The 18,460-nt window shown below is 47.4% G+C and overlaps 1 protein-coding gene across 6 annotated transcripts in view; it reads left to right on the top strand.

The window, feature by feature from the left end:
• The first annotated feature begins 265 nt into the window (after window positions 1-265).
• The window catches only part of LOC119970652 (microtubule-associated serine/threonine-protein kinase 4-like), a 588,463-nt gene continuing 570,268 nt past the window's right edge, over window positions 266-18,460 (top strand). For all 6 annotated transcript variants that reach the window (XM_038805607.1, XM_038805606.1, XM_038805605.1 and 3 more), the window contains exon 1: window positions 266-646. In XM_038805607.1, coding sequence (XP_038661535.1) covers window positions 443-646 — 204 coding nt within the window. In that variant the 5' untranslated portion in view covers window positions 266-442. The remainder of the gene's footprint in view (window positions 647-18,460) is intronic.

Genomic DNA, 18,460 nt, shown 5'->3' with positions numbered 1-18,460 from the left:
GGGGCGGTCAGCGGGAGGGGCGGGGTCAGCAGTAGGAGGCGGGGTCAGGAGGAGGGACGGGGCAGTGAGTGGGCGGGGTCAGCAGTAGGAGGCGGGGTCAGCAGTAGGAGGCGGAGTCAGCGGGAGGGGCGGTCAGCGGGAGGGGCGGTCAGCGGGAGGGGGCGGGGTCAGGAGGAGGGACGGGGCAGTGAGTGGGCGGGGTCAGCAGTAGGAGGCGGGGTCAGAAGGAGGGGCGGGGCCTGGTTGGAAGGAGCCCGGGAGGGAGGCGCGCGGGCCATTCCTCAGCTGGCTCTGCACTACAGCAAAGTTGCGTGTGTGCGAACAGGCGCCTCCCAGCCGCAGCATGTAGAGCAGCAGCATTAGCTGCTTCTCTCTCACCAGTTGTGTCCGCAGTGCCAACTGGAGTAGCAGAGAAGAAATCTCCTCACTCCAGGCTCCCGGCATGGAGGGCAAGCTGGAGGATTTGCCGGAGAAAGATGCTTCTGAAAGCTCGTCTGACACACTGTCCGAGGGCGAGCAGAACGACTGCTCGGACTCTGAGCTGCAGCAAGTGGCCGCAGAGCAGAGGGACAAGGAGGGAGACCCCGAGGAACACAGCACGGACGAGGAAAACCCCGAGCGGGACGATGCCGAGGAGAGTGAGCGGGTTTGTACAGCTTGATCTCTTCGAGGTTCTTTATTTTTTAGGTACAGACTGCCAAGGGTTAAATATGTCAGTGATGTTGCTCTGTGTCTGCTTGGTGTCATCAAGAATCGACACATGGCTAAATCCAACTTCTGGTACAAACGGTTGTAATTTACTAACAGCATATGTTGCAACATATGTTATTAACTGAACCTTTAGACTGCCGTTTAATTGATGCTAGATATTGTCAAAGACCTGCAGTTACTGCAGGTGGGAAGTAACATGCCAACAGGTAGATAGGCAGAACAGAAATTGTCTTTGGAGGGAGGGGGGTAATAATAATCAATATGGCAAAGTTATAGCCGATTGATAATAAATGTACATCTTCCAATAATGTGGATTGTGCAATGTAAATAACATGGGAAACAGCAACTTGCATTTATGTAGCGCCTTTAACACAGTAAAGTACCCCCGGGATCTTCACAGAATCATTCTCCAACAAAGTTTCACCACCTACAGAGCTATTTAGGACAGATGACCAAAAGTTTAGCCAAGGAGGTTTAAAGGGACAATTTGAAAGTGAAAAGAGAGTTGGGAAAGTTTTAAAGGAGGCAATGCCAGAGTTTGGAGACATGACAGTGTAAGGCATGGCTGTCAATAATGGAGAGATTAAACTCTGGGATGCACAAGAGGACAGACTTGGAGGGGCACAGATATCGGAACTGCAGGGCTGGAGGGGATTAAGGAGAAAGGGAGGGATGACTCCAAGGAGGGATTTGATAACCAGGATGAGAAGTTTAAAATTTGAGACGTTGCCCAATTGCGAGCCAGTGTCAGTCACTGAGTGCAGGGATGATGGGCGAATAGACCATGATGACTTTTAGGACGTAGGTAGCAGGAATCTGGATGAACTGAAGTCTATGGAGGCAGAAAAACTGTGGATGCTGGAAATCTGAAATAAAAACTGCGCTGGAAAAACTGAGCGGGCCTGGCAACATCTGTGGAGAGAGAAACAGAGTTAATGTTTCCGCATGACTCTGCCCAAAACATTAACGATGTTTCTCTCTCCACAGATACTGCCAAACCATAGATTCAGATTTATTTATTTCACATGTACCGAGGTACAGTGAAAATATTGTTCGGCGACAGTCTTGGCAGATAGTTCCATACATGAAAAATGTAGAACATACGATAAATACATGAGCATTCACCTTGAAAATACATAAACGTAGACAGCGGATGAAGTATATGGTATGTAGTGCTAACACAGGGTGACGTATATGGTATGTAGTGCTAACACAGGGTGAAGTATATGGTATATAGTGCTAACAGCGGGTGAAGTATACGGTATATAGTGCTAACACCGGGTGAAGTATACGGTATATAGTGCTAACACCTGGTGAAGTATACGGTATATAGTGCTAACACCAGGTGAAGTATATGGTATATAGTGCTAACAGCGGGTGAAGTATACGGTATATAGTGCTAACACCGGGTGAAGTATACGGTATATAGTGCTAACACCGGGTGAAGTATACGGTATATAGTGCTAACACCGGGTGAAGTATATAGTGCTAACGCAGGGTGAAGTATACGGTATATAGTGCCAACACTATACATGGGTGAAGTATATAGTGCTAACACCGGGCGAAGTATATAGTGCTAACACAGGGTGAAGTATACGGTACATTGTGCTAACACCGGGTGAAGTATACGGTATATAGTGCTAACACCGGGTGAAGTATACGGTATATAGTGCTAACACCGGGTGAAGTATATAGTGCTAACACAGGGTGAAGTATACGGTACATTGTGCTAACACTGGGTGAAGTATACGGTATATAGTGCTAACACCGGGCGAAGTATATAGTGCTAACACAGGGTGAAGTATACGGTATATAGTGCTAACACAGGGTGAAGTATACGGTATATAGTGCTAACACTGGGTGAAGTATACGGTATATAGTGCTAACACTGGGTGAAGTATACGGTATATAGTGCTAACACTGGGTGAAGTATACGGTATATAGTGCTAACACTGGGTGAAGTATACGGTATATAGTGCTAACACCAGGTGAAGTATATGGTATGTAGTGCTAACACTGGGTGAAGTATACGGTATATAGTGCTAACACTGGGTGAAGTATACGGTATATAGTGCTAACACCAGGTGAAGTATATGGTATATAGTGCTAACACTGGGTGAAGTATACGGTATATAGTGCCACAACTGTAGAGAAGATGCGTAGAAAGATCAGTTCAGTCCATAAGATCAGTTCAGACCCTAGAAGGGTCATTCAAGAGTCTGGTAACACGGTGGAAGAAGCTGTTTTTAAATCTGTTAGTTAGCGTTCTCAAACTTTTGTATCTTCTGCCTGATGGAAGAGAGAATAACCCGGGTGGGAGTGGTCTTTGATTATGCTGCCCGTTTTCCCAAGGCAGCAGGAGGTGTAGACAGAGTCAATGGGTGGGAGGCGGGTTTGTGTGATGCACTGGGCTGTGTTCACGACTCTCTGTGTTTTCTTACTGTCTTGAGCCGAGCAGTTGCCATACCAGGTTGTGATGCAGCCAGATACGATGCTTTCTGTGGTGCATTTTCTGTAAAATTGATAAGAGTCAATGTGAACATGCTGAATTTCCTTAGTTTAAAAAAAAATTTAGCATACCCAATTCATTTTTTTCAATTCAGAATGGGCAATCCATTTATCCTGCACATCTTTGGGTTGTGGGGGCGAAACCCATGCAAATACTGGGAGAATGTGCAAACTCCACACGGACAGTGACCCAGAGCTGGGAGTGAACCTGGGACCTCGGCGCCGTGAGGCACAATGCTAACCACTGCGCCACTCTCAAATTTCCTTAGTTTCCTGAGGACACTGTGCTGTTGTGCTTTCTTGATCGTAGCATCGAAGTGAGTGGACCAGGACAGATTGTTGGTGATGTTTGTACCTAGGAATTTGAAGCTCTCAACCATCTCCACCTCGGCACCATTGATACAGACAGGGGTGTGTGTATGATACTTTGCTTCCTGAAGTCAATGACCAGCTCTTTAGTTTTGTTGACATTGATGTTGTTGCACCACTCCACTAGGTTCTTTATCTCCCTCCTCTACTCTGATTCATCGTTGTTTGAGATCTGACCGACTATGGTCAAGTCATCAGCATTCTTGTGGGTGAAGTTAGAGCTGAATTTTGCCACGCGGTCGTGTGTGTGTATAGGGAGTTTAGTAGAGGGCTAAGTACGCAGGCTTGTGGGGCCCCAGTATTGAGGACTATCGTGGAGGAACTGTCGTTGTTTATCCTTACTGATTGCAGTGTGTGGGACAGGCAGTCGAGGATCCAGTTGCAGAGGAAGGAGCCAAGTCCTAAGATTTGAAGTTTGGATATGAGCTTAACTGGGATTATGATCTTGAAGACGGAGCTATAGTTTTTGAACAGGAGTCTGACATAAGTGTCCTTGGTGTCGAGATGCTCCAGGGATGAGTATAAGACCAGGGAGATGGCATCTGCAGTCGATCGGTTTTAGCAGTATACAAATTGCAGTGTATCAAGGCATTCTGGGAGTGTGGAGTTGATGTGTCTCATGGCCAACCTCTTGAAGCACTTCATAGTAATAGATGTCAGCCAGTAGTCGTTGAGGCATTTTGCCTGGTTCTTCTCAGGCGTCCTATCTAGACCAACCACCTGTATCGTTCTATACCCCGACTGTTCATGTGCCTATCCAGATAAGTCTTAAAGGTCGCTAATGTATCTGCCTCAACCTCCTCACTTGGCAGTGCATTCCAGGCCACTACCACCCTCTGTATAAAAAAAAAACTTCCCAATAGGGGGAGGTTAAAGATGTCTGTGAACACACCCACCAGTTGGTCATCGCAGGACTTGAGTGCCTTACCAGGGACTCTCGTCAGGACCTGGTGCTTTCCATGGGTTCACTTTTGAGCGGACTGATCTAACTTTGGAGACAGACGGTAAGTTGGGTGTGTCCGAGGCTATTGGGGCAGGTGATATTGGTTCGTTCCTGCTCAAAACGAGCATAGAATGCATTGAGTTCATCAGGGAGTGGTGCTCTGCTGTTGTGGATTCTACTCCGCTTTGCTTTGTAGTCTGTTATATTGTTTAAGCCTTGTCACAACCAATGAGAGTGTGCGTCGTTGGTCTGGAACTCTAGCTAAGTTTGGTATTTTCTCTTGGCATTCCTGACGGCTTTGCGGAGGTCATATCTAGATTTCTTGTATAGGTCAGGGTCACCTGTCTTGAATGCCTCAGACCTGGCCTTCAGTAGGGAGTGAATCTCCCGGTTAAACCATTGTTTCCAGATGGGGAATGCACATACTACCTTCTTTGGCACGTGGTCCTCGACACACTTGTACCCAATGATTTCCTTTTTTCCAATTGAGGGGCAATTTAACTTGGCCAATTCACCTACCCTGCACATCTTTGGGTTGTGGGGGTGAGACCCACGCAGACACGAGGAGAATGTGCAAATTCCACACGGAAAGTGACCTGGGGCCGGGATCGAACCCGGGTCCTCAGTGCTATGAGGCAGAAGTGCTATCGTGCTGCTGCCCCTCGACACTGGCTGATGAACATAGAACAGTGCAGAAGGAGGCCATTCGGCCCATCGAATCTGCACCGACCCACTTAAGCCCTCACTTCCACCCTATCCCCGTAGCCCAGTCACTAAGGGCAATTTATCATGGCCAATCCACCTAACCTGCACTTCTTTGGGCTGTGGGAGGAAACCGGAGCACCCGGAGGAAACCCACGCACACACGGGGAGCATGTGCAGACTCCGCACAGATAGTGACCCAGCGGGGAATCGAACCTGGGACCCTGATGCTGTGAAGCCGCAGTGCTATCCACTTGTGCTTCTGTGACTGTAGTGGCATACTTGTCTAGGTTGGCCGCTGATTTTTTGAATATGGACCAGTCCACTGGCTCTAAGCAGTCGTGTAGGAGCTCTTCCATTGCCTTGGACCAGCATTGCACAATCTTCTTAACCGGATCCTCCCACTTAAGTTTCTGCTTGTACGTCGGGAGAAGGAGCACTGTCTTGTGGCCTGATTTTCTGAAATGTGGTTGGGGGATGGAGCGGCAGGCACCCTTGATGGTTGTGTAGCAGTGGCCAAGGATGTTCGGGCCCCTGGTGGGACAGGAGATGTGTTGGTGGAATCTTGGCAGGACACTCTTGAGGTTGGCCTGGCTGAAGTCCCCGGCCGCAATGAACAAGGCCCCCGGGTATTCCATTTCCAGGTTGCTAAATTTATCCAGCATTTTCTGTTTTTATTTGATGTTTATGGAAGGTGGGTGGTTGGCCAAGAGTGCATTGGAATAGTTGGATCTGGAAGTAAAAAGGACATGGATGACAGTTTCAACACTCGATGACTGAGACAGGGATGGAGTTGGGTGATGGTATAGAAGTAGAAATAGGTGGTGTTCGTGGTGGTGCAGATGTCGGGTTGGAAGTTCATTCTGGGGTCAAATATGACATCCAGGTTGCAAACCCAGTTTGCATGGATGTCAGACAGTTGCCGAGTAAGGGGTGGAGTCACTGGCGGGGGTGTGGAGTTTGTGGCAGGGATTGAGGAAAATGGCTTTGTCCTTCCCGGTGTTTAGTTGCAGGAAATTCCTGCTCATCCAGTGCTGGATGTCAGACAAGCTGCCAGAGTTGAGAGACAGAGTACCCTTCGTCGTCCAGTACTTTCCTGGGGCGGAGAAACTACGACATCTTCTTCGCAGCCTTCAACACATCATCAATGAAGATGCACATCTTGCCAAGGTCATCCCCACACCCCCACTACTTGCCTTCAAACAACCGCGCAACCTCAAACAAACCATTGTTTGCAGCAAATTACCCAGCCTTCAGAACAGCGACCACGACACCACACAACCCTGCCAGGGCAATCTCTGCAAGACATGCCAGATCATCGACTTGGATACCACCATTACACGTGGTAACACCACCCACCAGGTACGCGGCACATACTCGTGCAACTCGACCAATGTAGTCTACCTCTTACGCTGCAGGAAAGGATGTCCTGAAGCGTGGTACATTGGCGAGACCATGCAGACACTGCGACAACGAATGAACGGGCATCGTGCGACAATCACCAGGCAGGAATGTTCGGGGAACCCTTCAGCAGTCAAGGGCATTCAGCCTCTGATCTCCGGGTAAGCGTTCTCCAAGGCGGTCTTCAGGACACGTGACAACGCAGAATTGCCGAGCAAAAACTTATAGCTAAGTTCCGCACGCATGAGTGCGGCCTCAACCGGGATCTTGGATTCATGTCGCATTACATCCACCCCCCACCATCTGGCCTGGACTTGCAAAATCCCACCAACTGTTCTGGCTTGAGACAATTCACACCTCTTTAACCTGTGATTATCCCTCTCCTTGGATCTGTAATGATTTGATTACCTGCAAATGCTTGCATTCCAAGCATTGTCCAGCATTTCTGACTTTGTCTGTATAAATGTTTCTGGAACATATCTCGCCATTCACCTGAGGAAGGAGAAAGCTCGTGTTTGAAACAAACCTGTTGGACTTTAACCTGGTGTTGTAAAACTTCTTACTGTGCTCACCCCAGTCCAACGCCGACATCTCCACATCAGAGTTGAGAGAGAATGGAAGGGGTTGTGAGACATGGCGAAGTGGACCTGGTTGGCGTCAGCGTAGACGTGCAGGGATGAGAGATTTCCACCTTCTGGCAGCTTTCCCGGACTTTGGAATTCCACCATTGCAAACATGTTTCTAATCTCCTCCTCCTCCGCTGTCCAAATGGAGCTGAACAGTTGAAAGCGCAGGTATCGGTGAGAGAGGGAGAATAATGTAGAGTTGTGATCAAAGGACCGGGAGCATGGGATAGACTGAATCTGTGAGGAGCTGCTCCTCCAGACATAGATACTGTGTTTCTTACACGTGCGCCTGTAGTTCCTGCAATCTCGGGTTATCCCCCTCCCCTCCCACCTGCTCTTGCTGTCTCTCCAGAGACAGAAACTGGTCCTGTTGCCGCCATTGAAGGAGAGTTTAGATTACGCTGTCACCAATGACTTTGACTAGATTTGGGGACCAGTTCGGTCCGTAATGCCAAAGATGAGAAGTTGTCTGAGCAGAAAAGAGATGAGACAAGGGGCGGCATGTAGCCCAGAACAAAGTCTCTCTGGCAGCTCCTCGGTCGCCGTAGCCATCAGTGCAGCCAAAGCTGGGATGAGAGAGTCTTGGAAACGGCAGAAAATATCCACCAGGAATGAGACTGGGAGCAGACTTGGGGAGCTGCCTGTATGAGAACGTCTTTATAGTCTGCAGCCAGTGGAGAGAAGATCACAGTATTGGACCGGGGTGGGGGTGGGTTTGTGGGGAGGGGGAGGGGGGGAGTGTGCAAGAACAACAGTTAATGTTCAAAGTACCACCTGCGGCCGGGGCGGGGCGGGGGGGGGGGGGGGGGGGGGGGGGGGGTGGGGGGGGGGGAGGGGGGGCGGATTAATATGTGCTCGGTTTCACTCTACCAACCCCGAGGTGTACAGAGGCGGGCAGGAAACTCCTAGGAGAAAGCTTGTTCTGTTTTAAAAGGTGTCTTCTTCGTATCAACGAGGAAGGTGAGAAAGGTTTAATTTCTATAGAGGAGCGAATCGACATCAACACTTTGTGTAAAATGCAGCATTTAACGATTGTCCGCAAACTGTGGGGGTTCGTACCGGGCATGAGCTGGAGTGGGGGGGGGGGTTCTGTACTGGGCTGGCTGTTGCTCTGGTATGCGCAAGGCTCCCCGTGTTCGAGAGTGGGAAACCAGCCTGGGATTGTTGTAACAATACTTGGGAACCTTTCTGTTGGGTTTAAGGGGGTTCCATGCACCATCCTTTGATCACAGGACTATGATTGACCTTGTGGTGTTTGAAATTGTAAGCAATGGCCTGATATACTGATGTGGAATGTGGCAGTGCTCAGTCCCACGATATTGCATCAAGGTGACAGGGGAATGTGTTGATTCTTGGCTGCAGCATTGTTCCACTGAATCTGTCAAGATCAGTGCTTGGTGGCAGTACGGTGGCGCAGTGGTTAGCATTGCTGCCTCACGGCGCCGAGGTCCCAGGTTCGATTCCCGGCTCTGGGTCACGGTCCGTGTGGAGTTTGCACATTCTCCCCCTTGTTTGCGTGGGTTTCACCCCCACAATCCAAAAATGTGCAGGCTAGGTTAATTGGCCACATTAAATTGCCCCTCAATTGGAAAAAAAAGAATTGGTGCTCTAAAATTTATTTAAAAAACGATCAGTCTGCTTGGCAGAGAGAAGCAGCTGAACCTGGGAACCTCCTGGCCTGAGATTACTGTACAGGTTTGCTAAGCCTTCGGGATCTTAACTGCTACCTTTTAAACAAAGAAACCCATGGTGCTGATGGGCGGGGAGATCATGACAAAGTGAGAGGAGAAACGATCAACTATGCTGAAATTCATTTGGTTTAACCCATTGCTTACATAAACTGCTTCTTATGCTTCTGCTCCATCGTGTCAAATAGTTGAGATTTGACATTAATCTGATCTTGTAAATTCGGAATTGTATTTGGTATTCCAATTGAAGAGAAAATACCAAGGAAACGAGGGTAAATTGTATCCTGAACTCCTCATGTTAGCTTCTTTCAATGACGAGGACTGAATTGCCTTGAATTCATAGTTGATATGCAGAGTGTTCAGATGACAATTTTAACTCCTGGGTGGGGACACCTCGCTCCCTTATTGAAGCTTCCCTGCTTGTGGTGTACATAATGTGGCACGGTCATGTCCTGCTGACGGTATGGACTGTATTATATGCACTAGCTGGGTGAAAGACTGAATGGTGAATTTTAATTTCACCCATTTGGAGTGGCATGGAAACCTTTGCATTTCACTAAAGATCATAAGTGCTATAATTTTCCGACTTCTCACATAGCAGTGACGTTGCCACTTTGTGCGTCAACGTATACATGATTCCTTGTCACAAAATGTTCTGGCCTTTCTTGTCTTCAGCCGCCCTTGTCCCTGCATGTGGAAACTCTCCTTTTGGATCAAAGTTTTTCAGCACTAGAAATTGTTGGAATTGTGAACCAATAAGATCACAGCAGGGGCACCTTAGCGAATGATGGAGCCGACAGTCTTATCATATCCAATCGTTTAAGGATGAAATAAGAAACAGGTATGTCGGAGAAGGAAATTAGATGACTTTGGGGGAAATCCGACTTAGAAATGAGAGAAAGGAACATAGAACATAGAACGATACAGCGCAGTACAGGCCCTTCGGCCCACGATGTTGCACCGACATGGGAAGTCAAAAACTAAAGGCCATCTAACCTACACTATGCCATTATCATCCATATGCTTATCCAATAAACTTTTAAATGCCCTCAATGTTGGCGAGTTCACTACTGTTGCAGGTAGGGCATTCCACGGCCTCACCACTCTTTGCGTAAAAGGGGAACAATAATTGAATAGAGAGGGGGATGAAAAGGAACAAAGGAATTTCTTTTTACCCTTTTGAACTTACAAAAAAGACTAACAATTTACTACCTGTAAGAATGAAGCTCCACACTTTCTGTTGCTCTCTTTCTGAGCTGGAAAGGTTGAGCAACATTGCAGGGACGTAAAATTCATTGTAAAAAGGTACTTATGCTCTTGGATGCCAGACCTAACTTGCTGTGGTGAGTTAATCGGTAATTAAGGTGCAAATGCTGCAATTTCTTGAAACTCCTCGGGTCGTTGTATTTTGATACCTCTTTTTGTGAGGCAAATTGTCCAGCCACTTATGATTTACAACTCCGTGGCACATCGCTTCCCCACCACAAGCTGCTGGTCAAATTACACAGTAACATTAGCGAGCGCTATTAAACCTGCTGTTACTTTGCATACAAATTCTGGCTGAGTGTTATGTTTTAATTTTTCCGATGGATGGGTGAACCACCAAGCTTTTTCTCAAAATGTCAATTTAAATTCGCTAATATATCTTTACTGCTTTGCCCCATGAGCCTCTGCACCAAATAACTTCTCATCCTCGATGATTTAAAACTCATCATACTCTCTCTCCTCCCACTGCCCTCCTATCCTCCCTGGATCTCACTTTCCAACCCATATTCACAGCCACCCCATTGACCTTGCCATCTTGCACAGCCTCACCAATTAATGTCAATTTCAGATATGGTCATCTCCGATCACTTCTTTGTATTGCGCTCCACCCACGTTCCTCTTCCTCCCTTCAAATCTACTTTCCCCAGTGGCTTATCCAAGAAGAGCTCTCCGAAATCGCTTACAGTGGCATTTTGAAAATCCCAGCTGTAGCCTGTGGCCCTCCATTTACCGTAATGTTTTTGTACCTAGTGATTTTCTCAATCACACTCTACCTTTGATGTGCTAATCTGTTAGTGTTAGAGTCGAAGTTCAAATCCCCAAAAAGGGGAAATCAGCCTATGGTCCTATGGCAACTTTACTATTTACTAATCTCCATTAAAACCATTTTTCTCTTTCACCTTGATTATTCCCATTGGTATTGTCCTCATTGCTGCTCCCTTAAATCCAAATGACTTTCTGGACCACTTACCATAGTGTTCTGCCCCATTTGCTAAAACGTCTCACTGTTCCAGGAATGCTTCTTTTCTCTACCTCAAGCTACCTTCTTAAACCCTACTCCCCTGTCTCCTATACCCTGTTATAGACGCCTAGTCAGTTCTCAACAGCATCTAAGAGACTGAACCAGAGCCATAATTATTTTTAATTTTAAGGTGGTGCGGAAAGATCGATTTGTTCCAGGAGTGATATTATAATAAATAGGGTGAGGTTATTTTGTAAATAAACTTTATTAAAACAAAATAAAACAATATTTAAACTTCAACTCTAACACTAACAGATTGCTTGTAGTTTCTTAACCTTAACACACTCGTACCAATTAAAAAAGCACTCTAACAGGACAGCACGGTGGCACAGTGGTTAGCACTGCTGCCTCACGGTGCTGAGGTCCCAGGTTTGATCCCGCCTCTGGGTCACTGTCCATGTGGAGTTTGCACATTCTCCCCGTGTTTGCGTGGGTTTCGCCCCCACAACCCAAAGATGTGCAGGGTAGGTAAATTGGCCACGCTAAATTGCCCCTTAATTGGAAGAAATGGGCACTCTAATTTTTTTTTAAAAAGATCAGAACATGCAGTTTTCATTAAGCTTACACAGACAGGAAAAGACAATACTTGCATTTAACAAAGCAATTTTCCTTCTGTTAGGGACATTCTTTCAGAACCCTTTTCCAAAGACTGCTTCTGTGGCAACATTTATGACTCTCTCAGTCACGTTCCAAAGCCTTCTGCCCTGTAACTGTTCAGAACAGCATTCTTTCTCTCTCTCTCGAAGCTCCGCCCAGCCCCTCAAACAAACTGGGTGGGATTCTAATTGGCTGATGCCAAAATCACGAAACGCGATTGGATGGAGAATAGGTTCCGATGTTAATATTGCGGCGGGTGCCGATTTGACACCAAATGGCTTTCCTCCGTCACCTTGACAGCGGCGTCAATGTGATCTGGAGCACATTTACAGTAAACACCATTTGCATGTCGCTAGCGGGCCCGAGCCGGTATTCACTGGAGCCGCCGCGATTCTCCTCCATCCGATGGGCCGTGTTCCCGATGGCACAGTTCACTTGTGCTTTTAAAAATCTTGAAACCACGATGCTTGAAAGGAGCAGAGGAGAAGAGGGGCTGGCGTTGCCGAACTTCAGCAGCTATTACTGGGCGGCCAACATAGCGAAGATAAGGAAATGGATGGTGGGTGCGGGGTTGGTTTGGGAGCGGATGGAGGCTGCTTCGGGCAGGGGCACTAGCTTAGCAGCCCTGGTCACGGCGCCTCTGCCGCTTCCGCCGGCACGGTACACCACCAGACCGATAGTGGTGGCAGCTCTTCGGATCTGGGGCCAGTGGAGGAGGCATGTAGGGGAGGTAAGAGCATCGGTGTGGACCCCAATCTGCGGCAACTACCGATTTGCCCCGGGGAACATGGACTGTGGAGGAGGGCGGGGATTGTGAGGATGGGGGATCTGTTCCTGAAGGGAGCTTTCCGAGCATGAGGGCGCTGGAGGAGAAGTTAGGGCTGGCAAGAGGGAACGACTTTAGATACTTGCAGGTGAGGGATTTTAAACGCAGACTGGTGCCATCCTTCCCACGTTTCCCGCCGAAGGGGAAGCAGGACAGGGTAGTTTCTAGGGGAGAGGTGGGAGAGGGTAGAGTTTCAGACGTCTACAAGGAGCTAATGAGAGCTGAGGATACGCAGACCGAGGACCTGAAGCTTAAGTGGGAGGAGGAGTTCCGGGGGGGGGGGGGGGGCTGGAGGACGGTATTTGGGCAGAAGCCCTGAGCAGAGTAAACATGACCGCAACATGCGCCAGGCTCAGCCTGATCCAGTTTAAGGTTGTGCACCGGGCCCACATGATGGGGGCCTGGATGAGCAGATTCTTCGGGCTGGAGGACAAGTTGCTAGAAGCGCCGGAGGGCCGGCTAACCATGTATACATGTTCTGGTCGTGCCCTAAACTCAGGGGGTATTGGCAGGGATTCGCAGATGTCATGTCCCGGGTATTGAAAACTGGGGTGGTAATGAGCCCGGAGGTGGCAATCTTTGGGGTTTCGGAGGACCCGGGAGTCCAGGAAGAGAGAGAGGCCGACGTTCTGGCCTTTGCTTCCCTGGTAGCCCTGCGACGAATACTGTTAGCATGGAGGGACTCAAAGCCCCCGAGGGCTGAGGTATGGCTATCGGACATGGCGAGCTTTCTTGGCCTAGAGAAAGTCAAATTCGCCTTGAAAAGGTTCGCTGTTAGGGTTTGCCCAAAGGTGGCAGCCATTTATTGACTTCTTCGCAGAGAAGTAAGCGGAGGGGAGGGGGGGGCAAGTGTAGAGTAGATTAGAGTAGGGGGATATTGAGGCAGGTCCATGCGTGAACAGAGCCGTGGTTTGCACTATGCGTATTTTGTAATTTGTGTCTTGACTTTTTTTTGTACTGTACAATGTCACTTTTTCTAAATGCCTAAAATGCCTCAATAAAATTGTTTGTTTAAAAAAAAAATCTTGAAACCAGCATCATGGCTGCTGGGATAGAGAGAGGTGATAGGGAAAGTGTTCAACCTCGCCATAGTTTTCTGATGGTTGTAGAGCTGCTGGGGGGCTTCTGCCAGGGCCAGGGTGAGTAGCGGGGGCTGGCCAGGAGGTGGGCTGTGGGGTGGGGTGGACAGGCACGGAACACCATTGCCGAAGCCGGCAAGGCAGCCATGCAATTGCGCTTGTCGCTACCAGCTCACTGTGAACGAGGATCGTATAGGTGTCCCCACAGGCCAGAATCCTAGGTGCCCTCTGACCCCAGCCGACCCATCAGCTGTATGGGTGCTCTCCAGCACAACCAGTGCCGTCTTGTTGGGATGAGTGTGTGTGTGGGGATTGTAGTGTGTATAAACGGCTGCAGCATGTCAGCCTCCCGAGTGTCAATCGTGGACCCAGCGAATCCCACACCATTTTTAATTGGAATGGATTGTGTTCCCTGTGTTGCCGGTGCTCGCCCCTCCACAGTTGCTGGATCGATCCAGGTTCGGCGCCAGTTTTGCTCTCGTGATAGTCCACTTAGTCTCAGAAACAGAGAATCCCGCCCAGGTTCTGTGCTGGGGTTTCCATCAGTGTTATCTTGGCTGTTTGATTACCTACTGCAGCTTATACAAGAGAGCAGAACCATGCTATTGATATTCAACTAACCTCCCATTGACGGACAAAGAGGCCATTAGAATCTGTAATGGGCTAATAGCTGGTCAGACAGGAGTGTCCCGAAGAACAATGGATCTGGGGCATCCTGTGTATTCCCGCTAATAAGTTTACGTCTGACTGGGATAATGAAACAAGGCAAGGTGTGACCCTCTGACTCTGCTAGCAGGGTTTTCCCCCCTCAGATAAAAGCTATGACTCTATGATAGCACTCATGTTTAGCACCTTGGGACATTTTACTAAATTAATGGCACGATAGAAATACAAGTTGCTGCTATTGTTACAGGGATTGGAGAGAAATTTGGAAAAACTGGAGCAAACATGCAAACGTGAGATGATAAATGTTGAGAATAAGCAGAAAGCGAAAAAACAACATAAGCTGTGGAAATAAAGACAATTGATGATCATTGTTTAGATCAGATGCCAAACTATTTTTATTGTACTGATGGTGGTCACCCGTAATTGTTATGTTCAGAATCATAACGCAGAGCTAAAACCAGATTCATTCTGGGAATAAATGGTGCTTTGGAAGAGACACCCGCATAGAATCTCTACAGTGCCGAAGGAGGCCATTTGGCCCATCGAGTCTGCACCGACCCTTGGAAAGATGCCCACGCCCCAACCCTATCCCTGTAACCCAGCAACCCCACCTAATCTTTTGGACACTAAAGGGCAATTTAGCATGGGCAATCCACCTAACCTGCACATCTTTCGACTGGGGGGGGGGGGGGGGGAGAACCGGAGCACCTGGAACACCTGGAAGAAAGCCACACAGTCACCCAAGGCCGGAATTGAACCCAGGTCCCTGGCGCTGTGAGGCATCAGGGCTAACTCTATGAAACAGATCATTCCATTGCATATTTTGCGTCATGTCCAATTTTGGTGAGCGGTTATAATGGAGGAACTAAGTCACAACGTTTGCTACTTGGAGAGATATGAATAGAAACCTGTCTGATATAGGATTTGAAATATTGTATGTTTGGGTAGGGGTTTGCATCAGCATTCTAACAGTGTAAGGGCTGGAATTATTCAGATTGCTTGAGTTTTGTGTTTGTGGACAATGAACTTATCAGAACTCCTGAACTGCATTAATAGAAGCGCACTCTGGCCAATTGGCCTATCTTTAATAAAGGGAGCTCTGTTGAAAAGGTACATTTCCATACTTTAATTGAATCCTTTCTACATCTTAGAAAACATTTGCGTTTTTTTTCCCCATTTGACGAGATGGGTTCACCGTATATTCGAAAATTATGTCCCGCTGAAGAAAATTGAACATTATTTTATTGTCTGCATTTGTTCATCCAGCTTTTGATGTGCTGTCTGCAAATTTTAGAGTTGGACTGGAAAGGAGAAGCTGGGGGATTCAGTACTTGAGTTTTTAAGCACATCAGTAGTTGAAACCCTGCCATTCCAGTCACACAGATCTATACCAATGGAACCTCTTTCAAATGCTAATTAGTGGTTTTATGCCATTGATTCATGCTGTTTGATGTAAATTTCAACACATTACTAGGTAATACAAAACAGAGGCATACCATATTGATGAATATATTAATATTATGTGACAGCATTTGATTGAAATGTTCATATCAGCACCACTGCTTTTGGAGCAATAATTATTACAGGACTTGTGTCTGTTTCTGAGTTCCTTATGCAAAAGGTTAGAATAATTGACCATTTCTGTCTATTTATCTCCATAGCTTTCGGATATGTTCCTGACTAGATATTTATCGAACTTTTTTTCAATTAGTGAAATTCTGGCTGCTTTTGTTTGGTGACGGGTGGGGGAGGGGAGAATGTTGACGGAAGTTACAAACATTCTTTACACTCTAAGCTCGCTGGAGTCTTTTTTTACAACTTTAATTCTGCATCTTTCTGTTTTTGTACACATCCTCCAAGTTAACGAGCATGGTTCGGTATCATCGATGCAGTTTAAAGACCGAGGTTACGTTGCCATCCAGCTTTAGGGAAAATAAGTTACGTTTTACGACTCTCTCCATTAGCTTTGAGCCCTATGGCTTGACTCATCTTTGTCTTTCTGAACTCATTCCCCTCTAACCAGGTTAAGCGGCCGCACTCCTGCCAATGATGGAAGCAAGATTCAAATAGTGTGTTTTGATTTGCATTGAAATGAAAATGAAAATCGCTTATTGTCACGAGTAGGCTTCAAATGAAGTTACTGTGAAAAGCCCCTAGTCGCCACATTCCGGCGCCTGTTCGGGGAGGCTGTTACGGGAATCGAACCGTGCTGCTGGCTTGCCTTGGTCTGCTTTCAAAGCCAGCGATTAGCCCTGTGAGCTAAACAGCCCCATGGTATTACATGCTGTTACCTCAGTTGCATGCTGTTACCTTAGTGTTGTTTCAAGGCAGTGTGTCATGGCATACGGGTGGGAAATTCTTTCCCCATTATTCTAATGCCAGAGTATTCACGATGAGGTCCTGCAGCAGGAATTCGGGGCTTTTGGTAGAAAGTTAAAATACAGGACTTCTAGGGTTGTAATTTCAGGATTACTCCTTGTGCAACATGATAGCGAGGCTAGAAATAGGAAGATAGTACAGCTAAACACGTGTCTAAACAGCAGGTGTAGGAGGGAGGGTTTCAGATATCTGGACCATTGGGATCTCTTACGGGTCAGGTGGAACCTGTGCAAAAAGGAGGGGTTGCATCTAAACTGGAGGGGCATAAATATCCTGGCCGTGAGGTTTGGTAGTATCACACGGGAGGGTTTAAACTAGTGTGGCGGGGGGTGGGAACCGGAGCAATAGGTCAGAAGGTGAAATAACAGGGGGAACTGGAGAACAGGGCCAGTAAGACTCCGAGGAAGAGCAGGCAGGGAGATGTTGCTGAACACAGCAAGTCTGGTGATCTGAAGTGCATTTGTTTCAATGTGAGAAGTACAACAGGTAAGGCAGATGAACTTAAGAGATTGGATTAGTACTTGGAACTATGATGTTGTTGACGTTACAGAGACTTGGTTGAGGAAGGGACAGGATTGGCAGTTAAACATTCCAGGATTTAGATCTTTCAGTCGGGATAGAGGGGGATCTAAAAGGGGTGGGGGAGCTGCACTACTGGTTAAGGAGAGTATCACAGCTGTACTGCGGGAGGACACCTCGGAGGGTTCATACAGCGAGGTAATATGGATAGAGCTCAGGAATAGGAAGTGTGCAGTCGCAATGCTGGGGGTTTACTACAGGCCTCCCAACAGTATGTGGGAGACAGACGAGCATATATGTATGCAGATTTTGGAAGGTGTAAAAGCAAGAGAATTGTTGTGGTGGATTATTTTAACTTCCCCTATATTGACTGTGACTCACTTAGTGCTCGGGGTTTGGATGGGGCAGAGTTTGTAAGGAGCATCCAGGAGGGCTTCTTGAAATAATCTGCAGATAGTCCAACTGGGAAACGGGCTGAACTGGATCTGGTATTGGGGAATGAGCCCGGCCAGGTGGTTGAAGTTTCAGCAGCGGAGCATTTCGGGAACAGTGACCATAATTCAGTAAGTTTTAAGGTACTGTTGGATAAAGATAAGAGTAGTCCTCAGGTGAAGGTGCTAAATTGGTGGAAGGCTAATTCTAACTATTTGGCAGGAACTGAAAAATCTAGATTTGGACAGATGTTTGAAGATTAATCAACATCTGTCATGTGGGAGGCTTTCAAATGTCAGTTGATAGGAATTCAGGACTGGCATGTTCCTGTGAGGAAGATGGATGAGTATGGCAAGTTTCAGGAATGTTGGATAACAAGGGATATCGTGAGCCTAGTCCAAAAGAAAAAGGAAGCGTTTGTAAGGGCGAGAAGGCTGGGAACAGACGAAGCCCGTGAGGAATATAAGGAAAGTAGGAAGGAACTTGAGCAAGGAGTCAGAAGGACTAAAAGGGGTCATGAAAAGTAATTGACAAACAGGATTAAAGAAAATCCCAAGACTTTATACACTTATATAAAGAGCAAGAGGGTAGCCAGGGAAAGGGTTGGCCCAGTCAAGGACAGAGGAGGGAATCCATGCGTGGAACCAGAGGCAATGGGCGAGGTACTAAATGAATACTTTGCATCAGTATTCATCAAAGAGAAGACCTTGCTGGATGATGAGTCTGG

This window comes from Scyliorhinus canicula, chromosome 8 (assembly GCF_902713615.1).
Source record: "Scyliorhinus canicula chromosome 8, sScyCan1.1, whole genome shotgun sequence".
NCBI lineage: Eukaryota > Metazoa > Chordata > Chondrichthyes > Carcharhiniformes > Scyliorhinidae > Scyliorhinus > Scyliorhinus canicula.
This window is presented reverse-complemented; position numbering and strand designations above follow the sequence as displayed.